Source organism: Podarcis raffonei, chromosome 18, assembly GCF_027172205.1.
Source record: "Podarcis raffonei isolate rPodRaf1 chromosome 18, rPodRaf1.pri, whole genome shotgun sequence".
Classification (NCBI taxonomy): domain Eukaryota; kingdom Metazoa; phylum Chordata; class Lepidosauria; order Squamata; family Lacertidae; genus Podarcis; species Podarcis raffonei.
This window is the reverse complement of record NC_070619.1, coordinates 3,233,248-3,259,341: the sequence shown is the minus strand read 5'-3', so window position 1 is coordinate 3,259,341 and position 26,094 is coordinate 3,233,248. Positions and strand designations below refer to the sequence as shown.

General features: G+C 48.1%; 1 protein-coding gene across 1 annotated transcript in view; it reads left to right on the top strand.

Annotated features, from left to right (window-relative positions):
• Nucleotides 1–1,909: 1,909 nt before the first annotated feature.
• COMP (cartilage oligomeric matrix protein) overlaps nucleotides 1,910–26,094 on the top strand; it is a 40,813-nt gene continuing 16,628 nt past the window's right edge. The window contains exons 1-9 of the mRNA XM_053372479.1: nucleotides 1,910–1,991; nucleotides 12,692–12,743; nucleotides 13,889–14,061; nucleotides 16,030–16,167; nucleotides 20,388–20,465; nucleotides 21,993–22,151; nucleotides 23,292–23,396; nucleotides 24,149–24,256; nucleotides 25,454–25,613. Of these exons, the coding sequence (XP_053228454.1) occupies nucleotides 1,926–1,991; nucleotides 12,692–12,743; nucleotides 13,889–14,061; nucleotides 16,030–16,167; nucleotides 20,388–20,465; nucleotides 21,993–22,151; nucleotides 23,292–23,396; nucleotides 24,149–24,256; nucleotides 25,454–25,613 (1,039 nt within the window). The 5' untranslated portion in view covers nucleotides 1,910–1,925. The remainder of the gene's footprint in view (nucleotides 1,992–12,691; nucleotides 12,744–13,888; nucleotides 14,062–16,029; nucleotides 16,168–20,387; nucleotides 20,466–21,992; nucleotides 22,152–23,291; nucleotides 23,397–24,148; nucleotides 24,257–25,453; nucleotides 25,614–26,094) is intronic.

Genomic DNA, 26,094 nt, shown 5'->3' with positions numbered 1-26,094 from the left:
TTGGGGGGGGGGCATATGACCTAACACTGGAAGCTGCAACCTTTTAAAGTCTAAAAAACCCGAGGCTTTGTAAGTTTGAGCAGGAACGGACTTGTGGAACAAACTTCTGGACCATTTACCTTGCAGGGTGGGGTGGATGAAGAGCTGCCGGTTTCCAGGGCTTAATTGGGGTTGGAACAACTTGTGTAATTGCAATGACAGGCAGTCACACACACACACACACACACACCAGTTAACCCTGAAGTTTTAGCTCCACAGATGTGCACATACCAGAAGTTGTATTTTAATCAATTGTTTTTATACCTGGTGTTAGCCGCCCTGAGCCTGGTCTTGGCTGGGGAGGGCGGGGTATAAATAAAAATTATTATTATTATTATTATTATTATTATTATTATTATTATTATTATTACTGTATCTGATCGTGGGCACCCCAAACTGCCCTGTCTTGTCTTAAAAAAGGACCTTAAGGAGTTGTGGGGAAAGTGCAAAAAAGGGTGACCAAAGTTATCCTGGTTCTATTTGCACCCTGATGTGAGATAGCTCAGTCCGTAGAGTCCAACTCTGCAATTCTATTATTCCCTACACAGGAAGCTGCCATTAGCCCATCTAGTGCAGTCTTGTCTGCACTGACTGACAGCAGCTGTCCCAAGAGCTCAGTCAGGGAGAGATTCCTTGGAGGTGCTGGGTTTGAACCTGCTCTACCCACTAGGCTATAGGCCCTCCCCTAAAAAAAATGGAGGTTTTCGTTTAACTGGGAAAAGTGATTAAGAAGGTACTTGATAAAGTATAGATGAAGAAAAAGTGGATAGAAATGTGTGTGTGTGTGTGTTGCATAGTATTTCCTCACTTGGGTTCATCCATTTAATCTCAACCAATCCACAAAATGAATTTCACTATGTCACTCAGCAGATAATTTAACTTGTGGAACTCACTGCCACAAGATGTTGCTGCAGCGGCAGCCGGGTGGCTTTAAAGTGGGGGGGGGGATTAGATAAATTCATGGAGAATGAGAGGTCTATCAATGGCTGTTGGTCAAGATAGCTAAAATGGAACCTCCCTATTCAGATGCAGGCTACCTGTTGCTGGACAGCAATCGCAGCAGTTGATCGGTTGGGGCGGCTGGCTGGACAAAGAGCAGGGAGCAGGGGTTGGGTCTCAGGTGCCACCAAACTGAATTATCTCTGTGAATAGATTAAACAACTAAAACAAAAGTTGATTGAAAGTTTAACTGCAAGGGGGCAGATTTTAATTGTAAAAAGAGAGGGGGAACTGGTTTTGGAGCTTTACTTTCACAGAGCGTGATTGAAGATGGCTTCTCTGCTTAACTGCTATATACCTTGTTCCCAATTCATGGTTTCTCTGAAGTGACTCAGGCACAACCCCCTGCAATGCAGCTCCCCTGAGATTTCTAAATTGTCAGATATAAAGGTAAAGGGACCCCTGACCATTAGGTCCAGTCGTGGCCGACTCTGGGGTTGCGGTGCTCATCTCGCTTTATTGGCCAAGGGAGCCGGCGTACAGCTTCCGGGTCATGTGGCCAGTAGGACTAAGCCACTTCTGGCGAACCAGAGCAGCGCATGGAAACGCCGTTTACTTTCCCGCCGGAGTGGTACCTATTTATCTACTTGCACTTTGATGTGCTTTGGAACTGCTAGGTTGGCAGGAGCAGGGACTGAGCAACGGGAGCTCACCCCATCGCTGGGATTCGAACCGCCGACCTTCTGATTGGCAAGCCCAAGAGGCTCTGTGGTTTAACCCACAGCGCCACCCGCATCCCAACTGGTCAGATAATTGTGTTCAAAAGGCTGAATATGGGGCTGGGCAGGCGCCTTAGCTGAGAGTCAGCCCCGTGATTCTCTTGCGCCCTGAAGTAACAGGAAAATATCCAATGCATTCTCATTGCAGGCGGAGACCTTTCGCCCCAGATGCTCTCGGAGATGAGGGAGACAAACCAGGTTCTCCGGCAGATCACAGAACTGCTGAAACAGCAGGTAAGGGAGGCGCGATGCCAGTTTCACCCTCCTCCTTTTAAGTTAAAAAGGAGAAAAAGATTAAAACACCTGAACCCTACATAGCCATTCCCCACCATCAAATTATGTACTAATTGCACACAGGCTATTTGTACACCATATCTTTTTTAATAACAACAACAATGGTTATTCTTAAGCATGTATAACAATTATTTCAGTTCCAGGATTCTACTGTTGGTAGAGTAATAATTTGTTTTGCATGGGGTCACCTCTATCCAACAGCCAACCCAAGCGGCAGGGTTTTCCTCATGTGCAGTGTTCTTTAGTGCTTGCCAAGCTTTCATAAGGACTAGAAACTTGCAAAGAAACTGCAAGTGGAGGATGCAGGATGCAGGGTTTACCTGGCTTTAGGTAAAGGTTACCAGATATTTTTTTTCAATGAATCCAGGGACACTTTCAACTTCAATGGATTTTGTATGGAGACTGGTTTGTAAATCCGGGGACCGTCACTGGGAAACGGGGACGTCTGGTAACCTTACTTTAGGTGTTACACCTGGGGAACCCTCTTCCGCATTGCATCCACCTAAAGTAATGGACTGGAGTAAACCGTGTCCTATCTTTTCAGTGGATCTGTCTGAGCATGGCTACCGTTTGAGAACACCCCCAAGAACGGATTCTGTAGCCCTGATTATAATGGACAAGAAGCAATTACCATAGCTGTCAATTTTCAGATTTGAAAATTAGGGATCAGCAGCCTCACCTGTCCCGGGGACAGTCTACGGGATATCTAACAATCCGGGATAGCAGCAGGAAGCAGCGAGAAACAGCAGTGGAATAAGGGAATTTCCCGCAAAAAAAGGGAAGGTTGACAGCTATGGCAATTACAATATTGTGACCCGGGAGAACATGGCAAGGATCCTGAACCTAAAGAGTGAAAGTCTGGCCCAATCCAACCTCCAAAATCTCCTGAAATGGAGAGAGGAAGCTTTTAAAAAAATAAATAAAATCTATTGAAGGTCACATTCCCTTGGGGATAATGTGTCAGGGGCTAAAAGTGGACAGGGTCATTCTCTCATATATATATATATATATATATATATATATATATATATATATATATATATATATTTGTTGTTGTTGTTTAGTCGCTTAGTCGTTTCTAACTCTTCGTGACCCCCTGGACCAGAGCACGCCAGGCCCTCCTGTCTCCCACTGCCTCCCGCAGTTTGGTCAAACTCATGTTCGTAGCTTCAAGAACACTGTCCCACCATCTCGTCCTCTGTCGTCCCCTTCTCCTTGTGCCCTCCATCTTTCCCAGCATCAGGGTCTTTTCCAGGGAGTCTTCTCTTCTCATGAGGTGGCCAAAGTCTTGGAGCCTCAGCTTCAGGATCTGTCCTTCCAGTGAGCACTCAGGGCTGATTTCCTTCAGAATGGAGAGGTTTGATCTTCTTGCAGTCCATGGGACTCTCAAGAGTCTCCTCCAGCACCATAAATCAAAAGCATCCATTCTTCGGCGATCAGCCTTCTTTATGGTCCAGCTCTCACTTCCATACATCACGACTGGGAAAACCATAGCTTGAACTATACGGACCTTTGTCGGCAAGGCGATGTCTCTGCTTTTTAAGATGCTGTCCAGGTTTGTCATTGCTTTTCTCCCAAGAAGCAGGAGTCTCTTAATTTCGTGCTTCTTGGGAGAAAATCAATGACAAAACTAGACATATTCCTTCCCACTCAATAAGAGACAGACAGAGCACCCCTGATATGTGAAGAGGGCTCCACGCCATGCTTCTTTCCATCACTCCATTCATGGCACTGGAAATTAGGCTGTGGGTGCACCACAGTTCCCCACCCCTTATTTAGACCAATTAATTTATCCACCCCCAGGACTAGATTATTGGGACAGACCACAGGGCAGCGGCGAGTTTGGGAGGAGGTGCTTTTGCCTGACTTTGCCTTACTTGTCTTCTTGTCCCCAGAGGTGCTTTGCTGCACACGCATCGGAAACAAAATGCCGGGTGGAATTTCCCTCTGGCCCACCCAACAGATCTCTGCTTATGTCCTGCCTCTCCAGTTAGCAGCAAACAGATCTCTAGGGGGAGAAGGAAGGCTAGGTCTCTGATCATCAGATGCCCATTGCAGAAAACCCACAAGTGAGATTCAAGCCCCACTTTCTCAATGGTCCTTCTTTGGGATCCAGCCTCTGTTGGCACCCGGGTTTGGCATTACCAGGAATGTCAACATAACAGACTCTCTATGCCACATAGCAGAGGAGAAGCACATTGGCTTCCCAGAGGATTTTTTCCCCAGCATCCTAGGCCCTCCAAGTGCCCCTGTTGTAAACAAAATCTGCCCTTTTTCCCTTATGGGGTAGCAAGCTTGATCTTTATTGATCTGTTGCAACAGGGTGCTCCCCTCACTCGCAGGAAAGGAGGAGGAACCCAGAACAATGGCGCACAAGGCCTTATAAAGACAATATAAATTCCCTGCCCCGGAGCTCCAGATCACCCCTCCATACATCATACATACATCACAGAAGGGGTGTAACCCAAGACCACCACCCCAGATACATCATACCTACATCATAGAAAAGGCGGTCTACAGCAGAAATCTGAGTGCGTTGTTTATCTCCTGTCTGACAGGTTACCTGTTAATGCTCACTTGATTGGATACCCTGGGGAGCCTGGCCAGTCTTTTGTAATGATAAATACTTAGTTCCTGAGCCAGGTCACAGGCTCACACCCTATCATATCTTAAATGTGCCCTTAAGACAGGATTTGTGAGGAAAGAGACAATGGGGAGGTTTCCTGACCCGCTCCCTTCATTGCAGGGAAAACATTAGATCAGTTTGGGAATCAAAATGGTCTCAGGTTGGTCTTCCTGTGCTGATCTATATACGTGCTTGGTTGGTACACTTATGAACATTTAACATATATCCATGATGTGGGTGGCGCTGTGGGTTAAACCACAGAGCCTAGCACTTGCTGATCAGAAGGTCGGTGGTTTGAATCCCCGTGACGGAGTGAGCTCCTGTTGCTCAGTCCCTGCTCCTGCCAACCTAGCAGTTAGAAAGCATGTCAAAAGTGCAAGTAGATAAATAGGCACCGCTCTGGCGGGAAGGTAAACAGTGTTTCTGTGCACTGCTCTGGTTCGCCAGAAGCGGCTTAGTCATGCTGGCCACATGACCTGGAAGCTGAACGCCGGCTCCCTCGGCCAGTAAAATGAGATGAGCGCTGCAACCCCAGAGTTGGCCACGACTAGACCTAATGGTCAGGGGTCCCTTTACCTTTAAGACCTCAAAATTCCTATCACACCCCTATTTTCCAGGGACAGTCCTGGATTTACAGAAGCTGTCCCAGTTTATGATTTGATCCCAGAACGTCCCGCTTTTCCTTAGGACACCCCTGTTCCCACTGGAGAAATGTTGGAGGGCATGCAGCAAGATGGCTGCCCCGATGCTCTGAGGGCGAAGCATCGTCTGGGGGTCTTCTGCCCTTGGCCATCCAAAGTGTTCTTTGTCCGGCTGCCTCTCTCTTGTGTAACTCCACATTCCAGACGCTCTTTCCCTTCCACCCCCGGCTCCCTGGCCACCTCTCCCTGCCAGCAAACTGGAAAAGCAGACTGGCCCTCTCTGTGCCAGGACAAACTCTTGCGGAGCCGGGGGGGCCTCCGGGGGGAGTCGCCGCCGTGTGTTCCTCTCCGGCCGTCCTTGCCGAGATGAAGTCAGAGCTTCCCCAGGCAGCGCCACTCGCAAGCCTCTCATTAGAGACCACGCCGGGGGCCAGATGGACCTTCCACTCCAGTCCATTAGGGGCCTGTCTTTTCAAAAAGAAAGAAAGCCCTTTTATGAAGGAGGGGAGAGTGCTCTTGAACGCAGGTCTTGCTTATGGGCTTCCCATAACGGCATCCAGTTGCCCACTGGGAGAACAGAAAGCACTGGCCCTCTCCCCATCACTGACCCCCTATTCTCTATTCATGGAGGAAAAGGCTTTGATTTGAATTCAGCCTGATCTTTTATTCCCTTCTCTTCCCTCCCCTTTTATGAAGATCACCCGCTCAGAGACCCCACAGCTAATTCTCCCCTGGCCTCCTCGCTGGCCCAAGTAGGACCAATTCAGCCAGCTAGCCCTGGGGATTATCTGATTGATTTTTGAATGTTATTGTTATTCATGTTTTTATACCATATTTTATGCTGCTTTTATAATTGTTTTAAAGGTAAAGGGAAGGGACCCCTGACCATTAGGTCCAGTCATGGCCGACTCTGGGGTTGCGGCGCTCATCTCACTTTATTGGCCGAGGGAGCTGGTCATGTGGCCAGCATGACTAAGCTGCTTCTGGCGAAACCAGAGCAGTGCACAAAAACACCGGTTACCTTCCCGCCGGAGCGGTACCTATTTATCTACTTGCACTTTGATGTGCTTTCGAACTGCTAGGTGGGCAGGAGCAGGGACCGAGCAACGGGAGCTCACCCTGTTGATCGGCAAATCCTAGGCTCTGTGGTTTAACCCACAGCGCGAACCGTGTCCCTATAATTGTTTTAGAGTGTTTTAAATTTGTTATTAGCCACCCTGAGCCCAGTTTTTGAACCGGGAAGGTGGAGTATAAATTATTATTATTATTATTATTATTATTATTATTATTATCATCACAGTGGCTACCAGCTACATTGGCTATATGCGCTGCCTCCGCAGTAGAAGGCAGCGATGTTTTTGAGTACTTATCCCAGAAAACACTGGCCACTGCAAGAACAGTATGCTGGACCTTTGGGGCCCTGTTTGGCCCGATCTGCTTATGTTCTTAAGGCTTCGGGGGGGGGGGATCAACATGGGCAAAGTCTTTTGGCTGCTGTTTGCCTCAGTGGCTCGGTAGAGCCTCCAAGGTCAGAGGCAGGCTACCTCTGCACATAGCAGCTTCTGGGGAGGAACAAGAAGGTGTGGGCTGTCTGGTCGTATGGCTGGGTTACATAAAAGATTTGGGGTTTACGAGGACAATGAGGTCTGCATAAACTTAGCCGTTTCTTTTTTTTTAATTTTATTTTCAATGCAAAATTATAACAAAAATTACAAACATTAAATCCAAAATAAAGCAGTACAAACAAGAAAAAAAATGAGAAAAAACAACAAAAACCAAAAATCTACAAATCAAACCATACCATCATTCTAATCGTTACATATGTATACACATAAAAGACATCCTTCCTTTGTTCTAAGACCTCAAATTTTTTACTCTTTCTAAATTGTTGTGTCTAATGTAGATTACCTCTATCTTTATACTTTTTACACCATTTTTCTCTTTCTTTAACCCTGCAAAGCTTCATTCATTACATACCGATTTACTTACTTTAGAGCAATGTTTTTTTCATATACTCTTTAGCACATCCCCGTTCTTTTAATAATTTTTGGTCCGATTGGACCATAAACCTAGCCATTTCTATTGCCTGGAGTTAAAATTTGGATTTTCAGTGTCACGGAAGGGCAAACCAGGATAATCCCCCACCCACATCAGCCCAGATGAATTATTCAATGCATTTGCTACCCACACCTAGTTTGTTCTTCTTTTCATTTACACAAAGACACCCCCCCCCCAAATTAATTTCCCAACACTCCTTGCTTCAGATCAGTTCAATTCCCCGTCGGTCACATGCGCTCGCCTGCCCCAAGAAATCATTTCTACATAAAGTCATCTTAATTTATTGCCGCCCATCACATTCATTAATGTTGTTGTTGTTGTTTAGTTGTTTAGTCATGTCCGCCTCTTCGTGACCCCCTGGACCAGAGCACGCCAGGCCCTCCTGTCTTCCACTGCCTCCTGCAGTTTGGTCAAACTCATGCTGGTCGCTTCGAGAACACTGTCCCACCATCTCGTCCTCTGTCCTCCCCTTCTCCTTGTGCCCTCCATCTTTCCCAACATCAGGGTCGTTTCCAGGGAGTCTTCTCTTCTCATGAGGTGGCCCAAGTCTTGGAGCCTCAGCGTCAGGATCTGTCCTTCCAGTGAGCACTCAGGGCTGATTTCATTCAGAATGGAGAGGTTTGATCTTCTTGTAGTCCATGGGACTCTCAAGAGTCTCCTCCAGCACCAGAATTCAAAAGCATCCATTCTTAGGCGATCTGCCTTCTTTACGGTCCAGCTCTCACTTCCATACATCACTACTGGGACAACCATAGCTTTTACTATACGGACCTTTGTCGGCAAGGTGACATTCATTAATATCATACCTATTAAACCCAGATCACCCCCTCTCCAAAAATCCACTACACTTGAGGAAGACGAGGGGCTTATGGCAACTTATGGGCCCAGCACTAACAATTAATTTGGCACTTTGTCACTGTCAGTCGAGCCTCCACCATCAGGAACAGCCTACCTCCAACTAGAAGCATATTACAGGGGATAGTTTTCTTTATTGTGCTGTTGGGTGGAGGGCATCATGGTTGCTCACTGTTGGGTCTAGATTGATATCACAAAGCAGTTCCCTTGATCCTTCTGTTTTGCCATTTCTTTTCTTTTTTAAATAATAAATTTTATTAGTATTTTCCACACAACAATAATACAAAAAATATCGAAAAATAACAATACACAAAACACAAAAACCAGCATACAAAAAAACCCACAAATCCATATCATACAAGTTAATAATATAAACACTAAAAATAAAAACAAACATTGACTTCCACCAATCCCACAGCACCTCCTTTACCTCTCATTGTGTCTTCCTGTTTTCCTGTTTTCCTTATCCTCTCTATCCTAGCATCTAGATATAAATAATAATAATAATTTATTATTTATACCCCGTCCATCTGGCTGAGTTTCCCCAGCCACTCTGTGTTAAAAACAACACAGCATTAAACATTAAAAACTTCCCTAAACAGGGCTGCCTTCAGATGTCTTTTAAAAAGAAGATAGCTGCTTATTTCCTTGACATCTGGTGGGAGGGTGTTCCACAGGGCAGGCGCCACTACCGAGAAGGCCCTCTGCCTGGTTCCCTGTAACCTTACTTCTCGCAATGAGGGAACCGCCAGAAGGCCCTCGGTGCTGGACCTCAGTGTCCGGGCAGAACAATGGGGGTGGAGACGCTTTTTCAGGTATACTGGGCCGAGACTGTTTAGGGCTTTAAAGGTTAGAACTAACACTTAATTGTGCTCGGAAACATAACTGGGAGCCAATGTAGGTGTTTCAGGACCGGTGTTATATGGTCTTGGCGGCCGCTCCCAGTCACCAGTCTAGCTGCCACATTCTGGATCACCTCCAAAGGTAGCCCCATGTAGAGCGCATTGCAGTAGTCCAAGCGGGAGATAACTAGAGCATGCACCACTCTGGCAAGACAGAGTTTCTTATCCTTTCACTTCACAAGGTTATTCCTCTGCTCTGCCATTTCTGGGGGGAAAGAAAAGGAACTTTTCACAAGCTCTTGCGCTGCTCTCTTCTAACTGCACACCCATCCATCTTCAGCCTCTGCCCTTTCGAAATACATGTATTCAAAAGGGGGCATATCTTCAAAATAAGGTCGCGCATACCCTTGTCACTTTGAGGTTGGGTGGTGTTTGTCAGTTGCTCCTGAAATATACAAACCATCCACCCACAAAACGCAAAAAGAAATTAAAATAAATAAAGAATCTGGCAGTGGAAGCTAAAACCACCATGGGTCCCTTTAGGCTGCACTGTCCAGGTTTACAGGAAGGTCTGGGTTAGATTAAAGCTTCTTAAAAAACCGCAACCCATTGGCAACAGTTTAATTGCGAGCTGGAAAGCAAACGGTGACCCTCCAGCCTTGTGCCGGATGAGGTGATTACCTCAAGTAGACCTTCTGCTGTTCCCCGGCTGGGGAAGTTCTTCCTGCCTTCGAGGCCAAATCCAGACAGGAACGAGGTCCAGACTTTATCTACCAAGCCAGTTTTAACAGAGAGTCCCTCGTTTTTTTCAGGAATGCCCCTAGGAAACTCAAAACGGCAAAACGGCACACACTGGGCAATACATTAATTGGCATTTGGCCTCATTACCTCCACCCTGGGCAAAAAGCAGGGGCGAAACTAGGCTTTATTTCACTCGGGTCAAAGACCCAGATTGGCACCCACCCCCATGCACATTTGTGTACACACACACAAACAGGTTGGGAGCCTCAATGGCGCCCCTCTGGAGGTTTCACCCGGCGCAAAAAAAAACAACTGGCCCCCTGCCCCTGTAGCTAAAGGTTAAGGTAAAGGGACCCCTGACTATTAGGTCCAGTCGTGACCGGCTCTGGGGTTGCGGCGCTCATCTCGCTTTATTGGCCGAGGGAGCCGGCGTACAGCTTCCGCGTCATGTGGCCAGCATGACTAAGCCGCTTCTGGCGAACCAGAGCAGCGCACGGAAACGCCGTTTACCTTCCCGCCAGAGTGGTACCTATTTATCTACTTGCACTTTGATGTGCTTTCAAACTGCTAGGTTGGGAGGAGCAGGGACCGAGCAATGGGAGCTCACCCCGTTTGGGGATTCGAACCGCCGACCTTCTGATCGGCAAGTCCTAGGCTCTGTGGTTTAACCCACAGCGCCACCCCCCTGCCCCTGTAGCTATGGCTCTGCAAAAAGGGCACATCTTCAGCTGGTGCCAGCAAATTATTATTATTAGGTTGCACCAGCCACTCTGGGCAGCTTCCAGCAAATTAAAACACAGTAAGATATCATGAAAACATTTAACAGTTTTTATCTCTATAGTTCCTTATGATGGGAGGGTGTCCCACAGGGCAGGTGCCACTACCAAAAAGGCCCTCACAGTGAGGGAACTGCCAGAAGGCCCTGGGAGCTGGACCTCGGGGTCCGGGCTGAACAATGGGGGTGGAGACGCTCCTTCAGGTCTACTGGGCCGAGGCCATTTAGGGCAGGCTTGCTCAACCTCGGCCCTCCAGATGTTTTTGGCCTACAACTCCCATGATCCCTAGCTAGCAGGACCAGTGGTCAGGGATGCTGGGAATTGTAGTCTCAAAACATCTGGAGGGCCGAGGTTGAGGAAGCCTGATTTAGGGCTTTCAAGGTCAGCACCAACACTTTGAATTGTGCTTGGAAACGTACTGGGAGCCAATGCAGGTCTCTCAGGACTGGTGTTATATGGTCCCAGCGGCCGCTCCCAGTCACCAGTCTAGCTGCAGCATTCTAGCATCATCCCAGGGCATCATGGGAGAAAAATGGCAGCCCCCTCCCCTCCAAAAATTATGTTCTGGCCTCATCAATATAGTCTGCAACTAAAGACAGCAAGGCCAGAAAGAGGGGGGAAATTGGGGTGGCGGATTCTAAACAGGATTAGATATTATTATTATTATTATTCCACATAGGAATCACCAGTCAATGCTGAACGCAACAGTCAATTGCTCTTCCCAGGGAACTCTTGGAATTATAACTCTGTAAAGGAAATGGGACCATTCTCAGCACCCTTAACAAACTACAGCTCCCAGGAGTCTTTGGGAGGGAAGCCATGACGGTTTAAAATGGTATAAAACTGCTTTAAATGTATGGTCTGGATATTTAGTTGGGTACATCCCAGAAACCATGGGTGGTACATGACAAGTAAAGGCAGGAAGGTAAAGGACCTCTGGATGGTGAAGTCCAGTCAAAGGCGACTCTGGGGTTGCGGCGCTATTCTCGCTTTCAGGCCAAGGGAGCCAGAGTTTGTCCACAGACTGCTTTCTGGGTCATGTGGCCAGCATGATTAAACCACTTCTGGCGCAACGGGACCTTGTGATGGAAGCCAGAGCCCACGGAAATGCTGTTTACCTTCCCGCCACAGTGGTACCTATTTATCTACTTGCACTTTTTGGTGTGCTTTTGAACTGCTAGGTTGGGAGGAGCAGGGACCGAGCAATGGTAGCTCACCCCGTCGTGGGGATTCGAACCGCTAACCTTCTGATCAGCAAGCCCAAGAGGCTCAGTGGTTTAGACCACAGCGCCACCCGCGTCCCTATTAGTAACACAACACACATTTGGAGAAACAGATGGAAATCTTCAGAGAGACTTATTAGTGTGAAGTTTAAATTCAATTTTACTACAACCCATCTGGCTGAGTTGCCCACCTAAAAGGTTAGGATCCACCATACTGCATGTCTGGATTTCATCAGGACTGTTTCCAATCTTGATGGAACAACCATCATGTTGCATTTTGTTACATCTGTTGACTGTATTTTTTGTTTCTTTCAAGAAGTTAATAAAAGCTTTTATAAAATAGGACTAACTTAGCCAGCTAGCCCTGGTGATCCTCTAATGTTTATTGGATGGATCTTCCCACTAAATTAATTTTTGAATTCTGAATTTATTGTTATTCACGTTTTATACTGTATTTTATGCTGTTTTTGTAGCATCAATTAAATGTTTTAAATTTGTTTTTAGCTGCCCTGAGCCTGGTTTTCTGAACTGGGAAGGGCGGGCTATAAATATTATTATTATTATTATTATTATTATTATTATTATTATTATTATTATTATCAAAAGCAACAACCACCCCACAAGGTTGGGACAGAACAATATTGAGAGCAACTTTTGCTAAGGGCTTTCTTTTGTTCCAGGAGGTTCAGAAGAAGAAAAACCTCAGAAATAATTTTTCTCAGAAGCATGTCGCCTGGGACATTTCAGCTCGGCTCTGCTTTCGTATACTTGGCCTTTGGGTCGGAAACTGAGCTTTCCTCACCCCCCCACCCCCCCCCACCCCCAGTCACCAAGGAAGGGGCTGTAAACTGGTGTTTATTTTCACCATTGTTTTGCAGATCAAGGAGCTCACCTTCTTGAAGAACACGGTGATGGAGTGCGATGCTTGTGGTAAGTCGCCTTGTATCGAAGGTATCTCCATACAGACCCAACAAATTGCAGCCCATTTCTTGGAAGAGTTAAAAATGAAATGCATTCCTTAAAAGCTAGCAATTGGAGTGAATGGCGCTTTGTGCATGCCCAGAGGCATCCTGGCCCCCAGGGCGTCCCCTCCTGCAAAAGAGGGAGAGGACCATAAGGTCCTTATTGCAACCAGATTTCATCTCAGCTACCAGGTGCAACCAGCCAGCCGTAAGGGGCCTGAGAGCCCCACCCAAGGCGTGGCCCCTAATCGCCTAATAGCGCATGGCTGGGTGTGCACTGCAATTTCTGCCTGGCTGCAGCTGAAGGACAACCAGCTCGGCCTTTCTCCCTCTCCCTTGCTCCCTGGCAACCCACTAATGGCAGCTGCTAGTCCTGCTCCAGCACATAGCAACTCTGAGCATCATCTCGTCCAATCCCCTGCAAGGCAGAAATAATGTGCAGCTGCCCCATGTGGGGATTGAACCTGCAACCTTGGTATTATCAGCACCACACGGGTAAAGGGACCCCTGACCGTTAGTTCCAGCCGTGGCCGACTCTGGGGATGCGGCGCTCATCTCGCTTTACAGGCCAAGGGAGCCGACGTTTGTCCGCAGACAGTTTTTCTGGGTCATGTGGCCAGCATGACTAAGCCGCTTCTGGCGAACCAGAGCAGCGCACAGAAACGCCGTTTACCTTCCTGCAAGAGTGGTACCTATTTATCTACGTGCACTGGCATACTTTCAAACTGCTAGGTGGGCAGGAGCAGGGACCGAGCAACGGGAGCTCACCCCGTCGTGGGGATTCGAACCGCTGACCTTCTGATCGGCAAGTCCTAGGCTCAGTGGTTAGATAAAGGTTCCCTGGATGGTTAAGTCCAGTCAAAGGGGTTTATGGGGTTGTGGCGCTCATCTCGCTTCAGGCCATGGCTGTTTCAAATGGCGCCATAATGCTTTAAATGTATGGTGTTAACGTGGTTTGAGAGGAAGGAAGAGGAATATGGCGGCCAGCTGGCTGTGAGGGAGAGGGCAGACAGGAGGGAGATGACTGTGGTTGGTGGGGCAGTGCCCTATTCGCCCCTAACAGACCAGCCTCCAGTGGGGGCAGCCCAACTCCGTTGTTTCCTTGTCTTCCAGGGATCGGTACAGGAGCGACTGGCCCCGGCATCAGCGTGGCGGCTCTTAATCGCTGCTACCCGAATCCTTGCTTCCCCGGCGTCACATGCACAGACACCCCCACCGGCTACCGCTGTGGGGCCTGTCCTCTGGGCTACACGGGCAACGGGACCCACTGCACTGACATCGACGAGGTCAGGAGGGTCCCCCTCTCCTTCTGCGTAAAAGATGGGAGGCAGGAGGAGAAAACCATGGATCTCTTCTGTTTTTGTTTTTTCAAAAAAAAAATAATGGTTTTCCAATTTATAACATACAAAACACATCAAAAACAAACAAACAAATAGACAAACATTTATCCTTGCTATAATGATTTCACTTTTGTTAACATTGTTGAATGACTTCCTCGAATCCCCCTAGCTGAGTTTCCCTATACTCCACTGTAACAGTTTTCCAAAACTATATTCCCATAAAATTTACTTAGTCAATTTACATCTTTCTTTCTTCTCATTTTAACATTAACGTACAGTGGTGCCTCGCAAGACGAACACCTCGCAAAACGAAAAACTCACAAGACGAAAGAGTTTTCCGTTTTTGAGTCGTTCCGCAAGACGAATTTCCCTATGGGCTTGCTTCGCAAGAAGAAAGCCCATAGGGAAATCTCCGGGGACCTCTTTTAAATGCTGGCGGTGGGGAGCAAAGCCTTTCGCCCCCCTCCAGCCTTCAGAAGAGGTCCAGGAAGGCCGGCGGGGGCCGAAAGGCTTTGCTCCCCACCGCCAGCATTTTAAAAGCGGTCCGGGATAGCAGGGAAGCGCGCTGCGCTTTCCCGCTATCCCGGACCGCTTTTAAAATGCTGGCCGTCGGGAGCAAAGACTTTCGCCCACCGCCGGCCTTCAGAAGACCTCCGCTGTCCCGGGGGCTTTTAAAATGCTGGCGGTCGGCAGCAAAGCCCTCCTGTCCCTGGAGCTTGCGGGGCGGGAGGTGGGGAGAAGGGCTTTTCTTCCCACCGCCAGGCTTCAGAACAGCCTTCTGAAGGCTGGCGGTGGGAAGAAAAGCCCTTGTCCCCCCCCCGCCGCCTTCAGAAGAGGTCGGGGGACAGACTGTCCCCGGACCTGGTCTGAAGGCGGTTTCCATAGTAACGCATTGATTGATTTTCAATGCATTCCTATGGGAAACTGTGCTTCGCAAGATGAAAAACTTGCAAGAAGAAAAAACTTGCGGAACGAATTAATTTCGTCTTGCGAGGCACCACTGTAAAGGTAAAGGCAATTCCAAACCTATTATTCCAAGTAGAAAGGCTTCTGGTTTCTTAGTAAATGTACATTTCAACGTTTTTTTCGATTCATTATAAATCTTCTGAATCTTTTTTCCTCAGCTGGCTTGGGAGTGGAGGGCAAGCACTAAGATTGGCTTGGGTTCCCCTGCCCCGCAAACACACACAGTTCTTCTCAGAGCAAAAAGATTGGGCCCCCACCCCCATACCAGATTGTCTGCTTTCCGTGTGAAGGCCGGTGTTACAGAACCCCATAGAATTATGGGAGGTGTTCATGATTCACACAATGGGGGAGGCATGTTGGACAAGTTCACTGGCCTCATTTTCACCTTGCTCCAACTAAGAATGTGACGGTGGGGGAAGGACCCGATCCAAGGAGATTGCCATGGGAGGGGGTAGTGGTGCAAAGGAGGGAATGCAAATGGTGTTACCAGAACCGCAAACACACACACACACACCCGTTTGAAAGCCACTGTTATAGTGATGCTATAAAGGTTAAGGGACCCCTGATTAGATCCAGTCATGGCCGACTCTGGGGTTGCGGCGCTCATCTCGCTTTATTGGCTGAGGGAGCCGGCGTACAGCTTCCGGGTCATGTGGCCAGCATGGCTAAGCCGCTTCTGGTGAACCAGAGCAGCGCACGGAAACCCCGTTTACCTTCCCGCTATAAAGCGGTACCTATTTATCTACTTGCACTTTGACTGCTTTTGAACTGCTAGGTTGGCAGGAGCAGGGACTGAGCAATGGGAGCTCACCCCGTCATTGCGGGGATTCGAACCCCGACCTTCTGATCGGCAAGTCCTAGGCTCTGTGGTTTAACCCACAGCGCCACCCTCGTCCCTTAGCGATGCTCTAATCATGCACAACTAAGCGAAACCTTTTCTCCTTGCAGTGTGCAGCGAACCCCTGCTTCCCCAGAGTCCAGTGCGTCAACACAGCCCCCGGCTTCCACTGCAACCCCTGCCCTCCCGGCTACACTGGCCCCATACTGGAAGGAGTCGGTCTGGCTTTCGCCAGGGCAAACAAGCAGGTAACTCCTCGGAGGGTAGGATCTTCTGCCCTCTGATCGAGGCGGTGAGCACAGCTGCGGAAAGAGAAGGGGGTGGAGCAGGGTTCTTCCCAGTTTTCCATTTCTTTGCCATTCCTTGAAGTCAGGGCCAGGCAGCCTGTTTGTGCTCCTGAGACCTGCATGTAGAAGGGTTGATAGGAACAGGGATGGAAGAAGGCATCACCTGATGTTCCGCCCAACATCCTGTTTCTCTTCTGCTGCGGTTCGTCTCCCGCCCAAGGCCATGTCATCCGCCTCTGTTGTCTTCTCTGGTGAAATTATGTAGCCTACAATCCATTTTGTAAATTAAACCATAATGAGTTTAATAACAGGTGGAGATGAATCAGCGTATAGAGGGGAGGTCCAAAATATATCTTCATGGTGCCTAGGGAACAACTTGCACATTAATATCAGCAAGACAAGGGAGAAGGTGTTGGAATTTCAGAGGAAGAGAGGAGAACTAGCCCCGCTGTACATCGGGGAGGGCTGTGTGGAGAGAGTCTCTTCCTAGGAGTTTATCTCAGTGAAGACCTTACTTGGAAAATAAACACAACCCAGGTGGTTAAGAAAGCCCAACAGAGGCTCCATCTCCTCAGAGTATTGTGAAAGAAGGATGTCAATCAACATTTGATGATCTCCTTCTAAAGGTCCACAATAGAAAGTGTCCTTTCATACTGTATCACGGTGTGGGACGCTGGTTTGACATCAACTGATAGGAAGTGCCTACAGAGGGTGGCAAATACAGCACAAGATATTATGGGCTGTCCCGTGAATCCGCTGGATGAAATAGCAGAAGAACCGGCATTTTCTTGATCTTCTGCCCTCAGGCAGAAGATATAGAAGCATGATTAGTCGCACCAACAGGGTAAAGAACAGCTTCTATCCTGGGCTGTTAGGCTGCTGAATGAAAAGATAACAACAGGGCAACTGACTTTGGGGTTTGGTGGGTGTGCGTCAGTAAACGAGGGGAATGAAGACTAAGAGAGCTGAGTGGGGGGTGCTCGTGTAATCTCACTGTATACAAGTTGTACAAGTGACAATAAAGTACCGGTATTTCAATTTCAATTCAATTTTTAAAAAAATTCAATTTGCCATTGCATTATTCCAACCCCATTCATTTCAATGAGAATGGGGATGGGTGTATGTAATCGTTACGAATCGTTTGTGAACTGACAGCAGAAAACAACAGCAAATACCATACAGTATTTGCCAGGTTGGTTTTGGTTCCGGGGTGAATAAATGGATACCAGCAATTTCTGCTCCTGTTTCCATTTTTGAAGCTGTGCTGCAGAGCAGCTGGAGGGCACCACTGTGGTTGCAGGAAGGCTGCCATGGCAGCAGCAGGCTGGAAGGGTCCTGGCCCTGGGTCGTAGTCCCACTAAGTAAAAGTGAAACGAAAGAAGTGCCATGGTCAGATCACTTCCTGGTGCAACTGGACTTCTCCGTGACCCTTCCCCTCTGCAGGGAGGTGGGACCAATTCGGATGGTCCGCCCCCGCCACTTAATGGATCCAAATGGTTTCCAGAGAGTGGTAGGGGATGCTTTATCCCATGTTGATGGCCTTTCAGCTGATTCCCTGGTGGCCCGCTGGAATGTGGAGTTAACCAGGGCTATTGACTGTTTGGCTCCGAAGCGCCCTCTCCGATTGCATGGAGCCCGGACAGCCCCGTGGTTTTCCACGGATCTGAGGACAATGAAACAATCGTTGAGATGGTTAGAGCGCCGGTGGCGGATAACTCATTCGGAATCTGACCGGACACAGGTTAGAGCTCAACGTCAAGCCTACCAAGTGGCGATAGCGACGGCGAAGAAGACATTTTTCACCGCCTCTATTGCATCTGCAGAAAACAGCAGCAGGAGACTTTTTCAGGTGGTTCACAATTTAGTGGAACCACCTGCGACATCGGGGCCCAGTACGGGCCACATGATCTCCTGCAATGATTTTGCAAAGTTTTTTGCAGATAAAATCGCTCAGATTCGGGAAGAAGTAGACTCCACCGTGGGAGCAGGGCCAGGGCGGGAGAGTGCTAGAGTCCTGTCTAGTCAAGTTGTGTGGGATCAATTCCAATCTGTTACCTCCGAGGATGTGGACAGGCTGCTTGGACGAGTGAAGCCAACCACCTGTCTCCTGGATCCTTGCCCATCCTGGCTTATAAAAGCTAGCCGGAAAGGACTGGGCAATGGGCTTCGTGGGGTGGTGAATGCTTCCCTCCGTGAGGGAGCCTTCCCAGACCCGCTGAAAGAGGCGGTTATTAAACCGCTTCTTAAAAAACCATCTTTAGATGCGGCCACGATGGCCAATTATCGCCCAGTCTCAAATCTTCCATTCTTGGGCAAGGTGATTGAGCGAGTGGTTGCTGAACAACTCCAGGCACGCCTGAAAGAAGCGGACCATTTGGATCCCTTCCAGTCGGGATTCAGACCTCATCATGGGACTGAAACTGCCTTGGTCGCACTGGTTGATGATCTCCGGCGGGCTAGAGACAAAGGTGAGAGCTGTTTCCTAGTTCTGCTGGATCTCTCAGCGGCGTTTGATACCATCGACCATAACATCCTTCTGCACCGTCTTGAGGGGCTGGGAGCTGGGGGCACTGTCATACAGTGGTTCCGCTCCTTCCTCCTGGGCCGTGTTCAGAAAGTGGTGGTGGGGGATGAGTGTTCAGACCCCTGGGCTCTCACTTGTGGGGTGCCTCAGGGTTCTGTCCTCTCCCCCATGCTTTTCAACATTTACATGCAGCCGCTGGGAGAGATCATCAGGAGGTTTGGGCTGGGTGTTCATCAGTATGCGGATGATACCCAGCTCTACCTCTCTTTTAAATCAGAACCAGTGAGGGCGGTGAAGGTCCTGTGTGAGTGTCTGGAGGCGGTAGGAGGATGGATGGCGGCTAACAGATTGAGGTTGAATCCTGACAAGACAGAAGTACTGTTTTTGGGGGACAGGAGGCGGGCAGGTGTGGAGGATTCCCTGGTCCTGAATGGGGTAACTGTGCCCCTGAAGGACCAGGTGCGCAGCCTGGGAGTTATTTTGGACTCACAGCTGTCCATGGAGGCACAGGTCAAATCTGTGTCCAGGGCAGCTGTTTACCAGCTCCATCTGGTACGTAGGCTGAGACCCTATCTGCCTGCGGACTGTCTCGCCAGAGTGGTGCATGCTCTGGTTATCTCCCGCTTGGATTACTGCAATGCGCTCTACGTGGGGCTACCTTTGAAGGTGACTCGGAAACTACAACTAATCCAGAATGCAGCAGCTAGACTGGTGACTGGGGGCGGCCGCCGAGACCATATAACACCGGTCTTGAAAGACCTACATTGGCTCCCAGTACGTTTCCGAGCACAATTCAAAGTGTTGGTGCTGACCTTTAAAGCCCTAAACGGCCTCGGTCCAGTATACCTGAAGGAGCGTCTCCACCCCCATCATTCTGCCCGGACGCTGAGGTCCAGCACCGAGGGCCTTCTGGCGGTTCCCTCATTGCGAGAAGCAAAGCTACAGGGAACCAGGCAGAGGGCCTTCTCGGTAGTGGCGCCCGCCCTGTGGAATGCCCTTCCAGCAGATGTCAAAGAGATAAACAACTACCTGACATTCAGAAGACATCTTAAGGCAGCCCTGTTCAGGGAAGTTTTTAACGTGTGATATTTTACTGTATTTTTGGTTTTTATGGAAGCCGCCCAGAGTGGCTGGGGAGGCCCAGCCAGATGGGCGGGGTATAAATAATAAATTATTATTATTATTATTATTATTATTATAGTCCTGGCAGCGCCTCTATATAAGGCCGCTCAGATGCAAGCATACCTCTGGTCCATCTTCCCCCAGTATCTTCACCCTAGCACTTGGTCCAATTACTTACTGAAGCCCTTTTGGTGTGCAGAGTGAGCAGCGCTTAAGCTGGCGAATCTCCCTTAGGGAGCAGACTTTACCTATTGCGGTCACACATGCAGAGTTGCTTATTGCAGGCCAAGTCTGTATTTCCCTGTGGAGCTATTGATCCTCCCAAATACCTGACCACCCAAAAATGCCTTTGAAACAGCCAAAAGGTCTTGCGGCACCTCTGAGGACAAACAGATTTATTGTCGCAGAAACTCAGGAAGCTTATGACATAATAAACGTGTTGGCCTTTAAAGTTGCCACAACAGGACACTTTGCTGGTTTTTGCTGCAACAGGCATGCAGGCATGAATCTTCCCCCTCTGTTCTTTCCTGCTCAGGTCTGCAATGATGTCAACGAGTGTGAGACAGGGATGGGCAGATCCTGTGTCCCCAATTCCATCTGCATCAACACTCGGGTAATTATTGGCAGTTGCCTCAGACCAGACCTTCCTTCGATCCCGCCACAAAAGGCAACCGCCATCCCTCCTTTCAACAAAAGCAGAAGCAGCTCAAGATGTTAGATTCCTGACTAATGTATTTTAGTTTCGCTGCAGACAATTATCCCAAGAGAGCCTCTCACCTGGCTCTGTCTATCCATTTAAATTATGCCAGGTGTTAAGTTGTGGGCGAACATATCAGATGACACAGCGATTCTTTTATTTGTAAGCTGGAACAGAACTGATCTGAGGAGCTCAGTCAGCCTGCTTATATAGAGCTCCAGAACAATGTAACTGTTGCCATTTTCTGAAACTATCCAATCACTGAACGTCACTTTCGATCCTTCATTTGCATACAAACTATCCAATCACTGAACGTCACATTCGATCCTTCATTTGCATAACTATCTACAGTAACCCCCTGCTGGCCCAGGGTGAGAACTTCAGTACATAACACCAGGTAACAGCCAGATGCATCAACAGTGTCTTGTTCATCTTTAGAGGTGCAAATGGCACCCACCTTGGGGTGCCCAGACCACCAAAAGCAAAGCAAAGAGACCTGCATTTGCACACTGAGAATCCCGTTGAAAGCAAGACGAATCACACGGTGTGATAGGAATTTTGAGGTCTTAGATATATGTTAAATGTTCATAAGTGTACCAACCAAGCACGTACATAGATGAGCACAGGAAGACCGACCTGGAACCATTTTTGATTCCCAAACTGACCAAATGTTTTCTCTGCAAGGTCAAAGGAAAATGGAAAAGCCTCCCCATTGTCTTTTCCTTCACAAATCCTGTCTTAAGGGCACATTTAAGATATGAATAGGGTGTGAGTCTGTGACCTGGCTCAGGAACTAAGTATTTATCATTACAAAAGACTGGCCAGGCTCCCCAGGCAATCCAGTCAAGTGACCATTAAACAGGTAACCAGTCAGACGAGATAAACAACGCACTCAGATTTCTGCTGTAGACCGCCTTTTCTGTGATGTAGGTATGATGTATCTCGGGTGGTGGTCTTGGGTTACACCCCTTCTGTGATGTATGTATGATGTATGGAGGGGTGGTCTGGAGCTCCGGGGCAGGGAATTTAAAATGTCTATATAAGGGCAGGCACACCTTTGTTCGGGGTCCTCCTCTCCTGCAGGTGAGGGGAGCACCCTGTTGCAACAGTTCAATAAAGACCAGGCTTACGAGCTGCTTTGCTTCTCAATATTCTCTGGTTATTTTCTCCTACCAGTAGGGAACCTACGTAAGGACTCTATATGGGCTCTTGGATATCCCATAAGGGAAAAAAGGGCAGATTTTTGATTACAACAACGGTACACAAAGGCCTGTGTTTCCCAAAAGCAAGGATGTCCCAGGATTGGTGGAAGGGAAAGAGAAAGCACCACGAAACAGCAGGGCAGCTTTCACGCATCCAGGGAGACAAGAGGACATCCTTTCGGCTGCTTGGCCATCCCTGCAAATGCCCCACTGCAAACCACCCCATTTCTTCTCCCTGCAGGGCTCCTACAAGTGTGGGGCGTGCAAGCCTGGCTTCACAGGGGACCAAGTTTCCGGCTGCCGCAGCAAGATGGAGAGAAGGTGTCCCAATGGAGATCTCAGCCCCTGTCACGAGAAAGCGGACTGCATTGTGGAACGCGATGGAACACTCAGCTGTGTGGTAAGTTCAAAGCCTCCTTTGGGCTCCTCCTTCTCCTCTTCACATCCCTCCCTAAGCATCTCCAGATCTAGCCAAAGGGGAAGCTGCAAAGTCCTGCAGACTAGAGGAGATCGGGGTGGCTGGTATGTTTTTCTCCCCCGGCTCACGCTTAGAAATGTGAATTTCAGGTTTCTGCACGTCCAGAATAAACAGAAAAGCGAATACTCCATCCAAAACCATTTCTAAATATTTCCCTCACCAAATTGGGGGGGGGGAGGGTTTCGCTGATGCAAAAGAACAACAAAATAGGCCTGTTCTAAAACTGATGCTTTAAGGTTCAGAATGTATGGGTCATTTTTTGCAATTGGAACAGCAAAGTTTTCTACAGCTCAAAGCCTTTGTTTTGTTTAGTCTCTGTTGCCCCCTAGTGGCCGGACAGTCAGACACGCGCCCCTCCAGAAATTAATACCCTTCCTTCGCTCACACCTTAATCTGCGTTGATTTAAGGGGAGACCTTTGTGCAGCACTGAACCTTTTTGTTCTTGTTGCTGTGCGTGAAAATGCATTGTGTTGATTCAAAACCGCACTGTTTCAGGAAATTGCTTGCAAAAAAAAAAATGTGCATAAGGCAAATTTAAAGGACGCACAGCGACTTTACTGGAGAACAAGTTTTTAAAATAATAATAATAACCGCATGAATTGGAAGAGCCGCAAAAAGATTCCATTGAGCACATGGATTGATAATACAGACAGACTAGTTACATACGAACAAATTGCATGTCGACGCAAATTAAGAATGGATAAACATGAAGAAATCTGGAAGGAATATTTAAAGCGATAAGGCGGACGCTGGTGGGAAGTAGGGGGTTGAGAGGTGGGGAAATATTGTTAAAAAGGCGTAGCCATAGGTATATCAGTATTCAAATCTGAATTGTCAAATTGTGTTATTTGTGTCATGGTTTTTGTTGCATGTGTCTTTTGCGGTTGTTGTCTGTATTGAAAAAATGATTAAATAAATTTAATAATAATAATAATAATAATAATAATAATAATAATAATAATAAATGTGTGCAGAAGTGTGGTGAAGACGAGAAAAGTGAGGAACCAGTGTTAACAGGTCTGCCTTCCTTGGTTAATGCTTGTACCACTCTCTGCTTTCAGTGCATGGTTGGGTGGGCCGGTAATGGCTTCATCTGCGGCAAAGACTCCGACATTGACGGCTTTCCTGATGAGAAGCTTCGCTGCACAGATAAGAAGTGCCGCAAGGTAAGAAGAGACTCTCAGTGCCCAAGGCCCTCTCCACCCTAGACTATGCCTCTCCTTGTCTGAGCGCAGCCTAGGCAGACTTAAGAGTTGCATCCCTTTTACTCTTGTAAAAGAGTATTGGGAAATGATCCATAATGAATTGAAAAAAATGTTAAAAAGTGCTCCCCCCCCCCAAAAAAAACCCCAGAGTCCTTTCTGTTGGGGATTATTCAGACTGAAATTCCCAGGTGTCAGAAATGGTTATTCATGTCTGCCACTACTGTGACCCGTGTTTCGTTAGCCCAAAAATGGAAAACGAGCGAGGTCCCAAGCAAAGAAGAACGGCAACTTAAGTTGACAGAATACGCGCAGCTTGCAGACTTAACACATAGAATAGGAGAACATGAAGAACGTACCTTTAGAGAAGACTGGAAAACGTTTCTTGAATATATGGGAAATAACTGTGTACAGCTGAATACGCTGGCAGCATTAAGATAAATTCAACAGTGTAAATAAGTTTTTGATGGGTGTAATAATGGAATACTGAATGGTATAGTTTTTTTAAGAATACTCAGGGATTTATGATTTGTAAAATGAGCCATGGAAAGAGAAGAGGGGAAGTCACTGATATCTTAAGGATGTAAAAATGAGTAAATTGCTATATATATATATATATATATATATATATATATATATATATATCCTGGCTGGCAGCTCCCCGTAAGGCACGCACACAAACATCTTAAAAGCCTAACCATTGTCTCCCATTCCAGGATAACTGTGTGACGGTCCCCAACTCCGGGCAAGAGGATGCGGACAGAGATGGAATAGGAGACGCCTGCGATGACGACGCAGACGGCGATGGGATAATAAACACTGAGGTTTGAATTCCTGTCTTGGGTGCATGTCAAGTAGACAAGCGCCCTTCCGATTTTGCTTTCAGGACCAAGGAAAGCTGTCTTTTCCCTGTCGAGCACAACAGAGAGGGCAGTTTCCTATAAGCAACGTGATTGCATGTGTGTGTTAAAATCGGAATCCGCACCCATCATCCAGACACTGAGGTCCAGCGCCGAGGACCTTCTGGCAGTTCCCTCGCTGCGAGAAGCCAAGTTACAGGGAAGCAGGCAGAGGGCCTTCTCGGTGGTGGCGCCCGCCCTGTGGAACGCCTTCCCACCAGATGTCAAAGAGAAGAACAACTACCAGACTTTTAGATGACATCTGAAGGCGGCCCGGGTGGCGCTGTGGGTAAAACCTCGGCGACTAGGACTTGCCGATCTCATGGTCGGCGGTTCGAATCCCCGCGGCGGGGTGCGCTCCCGTTGCTCGGTCCCAGCGCCTGCCAACCTAGCAGTTCGAAAGCACCCCCAGGTGCAAGTAGATAAATAGGGACCGCTTACTAGCGGGAAGGTAAACGGCGTTTCCGTGTGCTGCGCTGGTGCTGGCTCACCAGAGCAGCTTCGTCACGCTGGCCACGTGACCCGGAAGTGTCTTCGGACAGCGCTGGCTCCCGGCCTCTAGAGTGAGATGAGCACGCAACCCTAGAGTCTGGCAAGACTGGCCCGTACCGGCAGGGGTACCTTTAATGTTTAACAGACCACTGTATTTTAATACTTTGTTGGAAGCCGCCCAGGGTGGCTGGGAAAACCCAGATAGATGGGCGGGGTATAAATAATAATACAGTGGTACCTCAGGTTACAGACGCTTCAGGTTACAGACGCTTCAGGTTACAGACTCTGCTAACCCAAAAATAGTACCTCAGGTTAAGAACTTTGCTTCAGGATGAGAACAGAAATTGTGCTCCAGTGGTGCTGCAGCAGCTGGAGGCCCCATTAGCTAAAGTGGCGCTTCAGGTTAAGAACAGTTTCAGGTTAAGTACGGACCTCTGGAATGAATTAAGTACTTAACCTGAGGTACCACTGTAAATAATTATTATTATTATTATTATTATTATTATTATTATTATTATTATTATTATTAGAGACAGGCTCAGGGTTCCAGTCCAGCGGCAAACTCTCGCCCTCCAGTATCTCTTCGGCCCCCCTCCCCTGACTCACCCCTCCTCTCCTCTCCCTACCCAGGACAACTGTGTGTTTGTGCGCAACTCAGACCAGCGCAACAGCGACCAGGACAGCTTTGGTGACGCCTGTGACAACTGCCGGAACGTGAAGAACAACGACCAGCGAGACAGTGATGGAGACGGCCGGGGGGACTTGTGTGACGATGACATGGACGGAGACAGTGAGTGCCTGCAGGGCCCCTGAGCGATTTCAGGATAGATGATGATGAGCGGGTGGATTAACAGCAATAATAGTCACAAATTATTATGGTGATGAACATAAGAGCAGGCCTCCTAGGTTGGGCCACCCTCTTCTCACAGTGGCCAAATACCCCACAGAGCCTAGAAATCGAGATAGACTGTCTCTGGAACTAGAGGTGCTGCAAGAATGTAAGAAGAGCCTAGCTGCCGGATCAGGCCCGGACCTTTAACGGTCTGGACAAGGGAATGGTCAGGAGAAGGCAAACGTAGCTGCTCCACCCCGGCATCTCACAGACAACACCTGTCCTGTCATCATTCCACGACATGACCGAGAAAGCTCATCTCCGTTAGAGTGGAAAGATGGACCATTTAGTCAATTAAAACACACACCTTCTGAATTAATCAACAAAGAGACACACAACTAATTGGCCAGGAGGCTTTTTGAAAAACATTTTATTTATT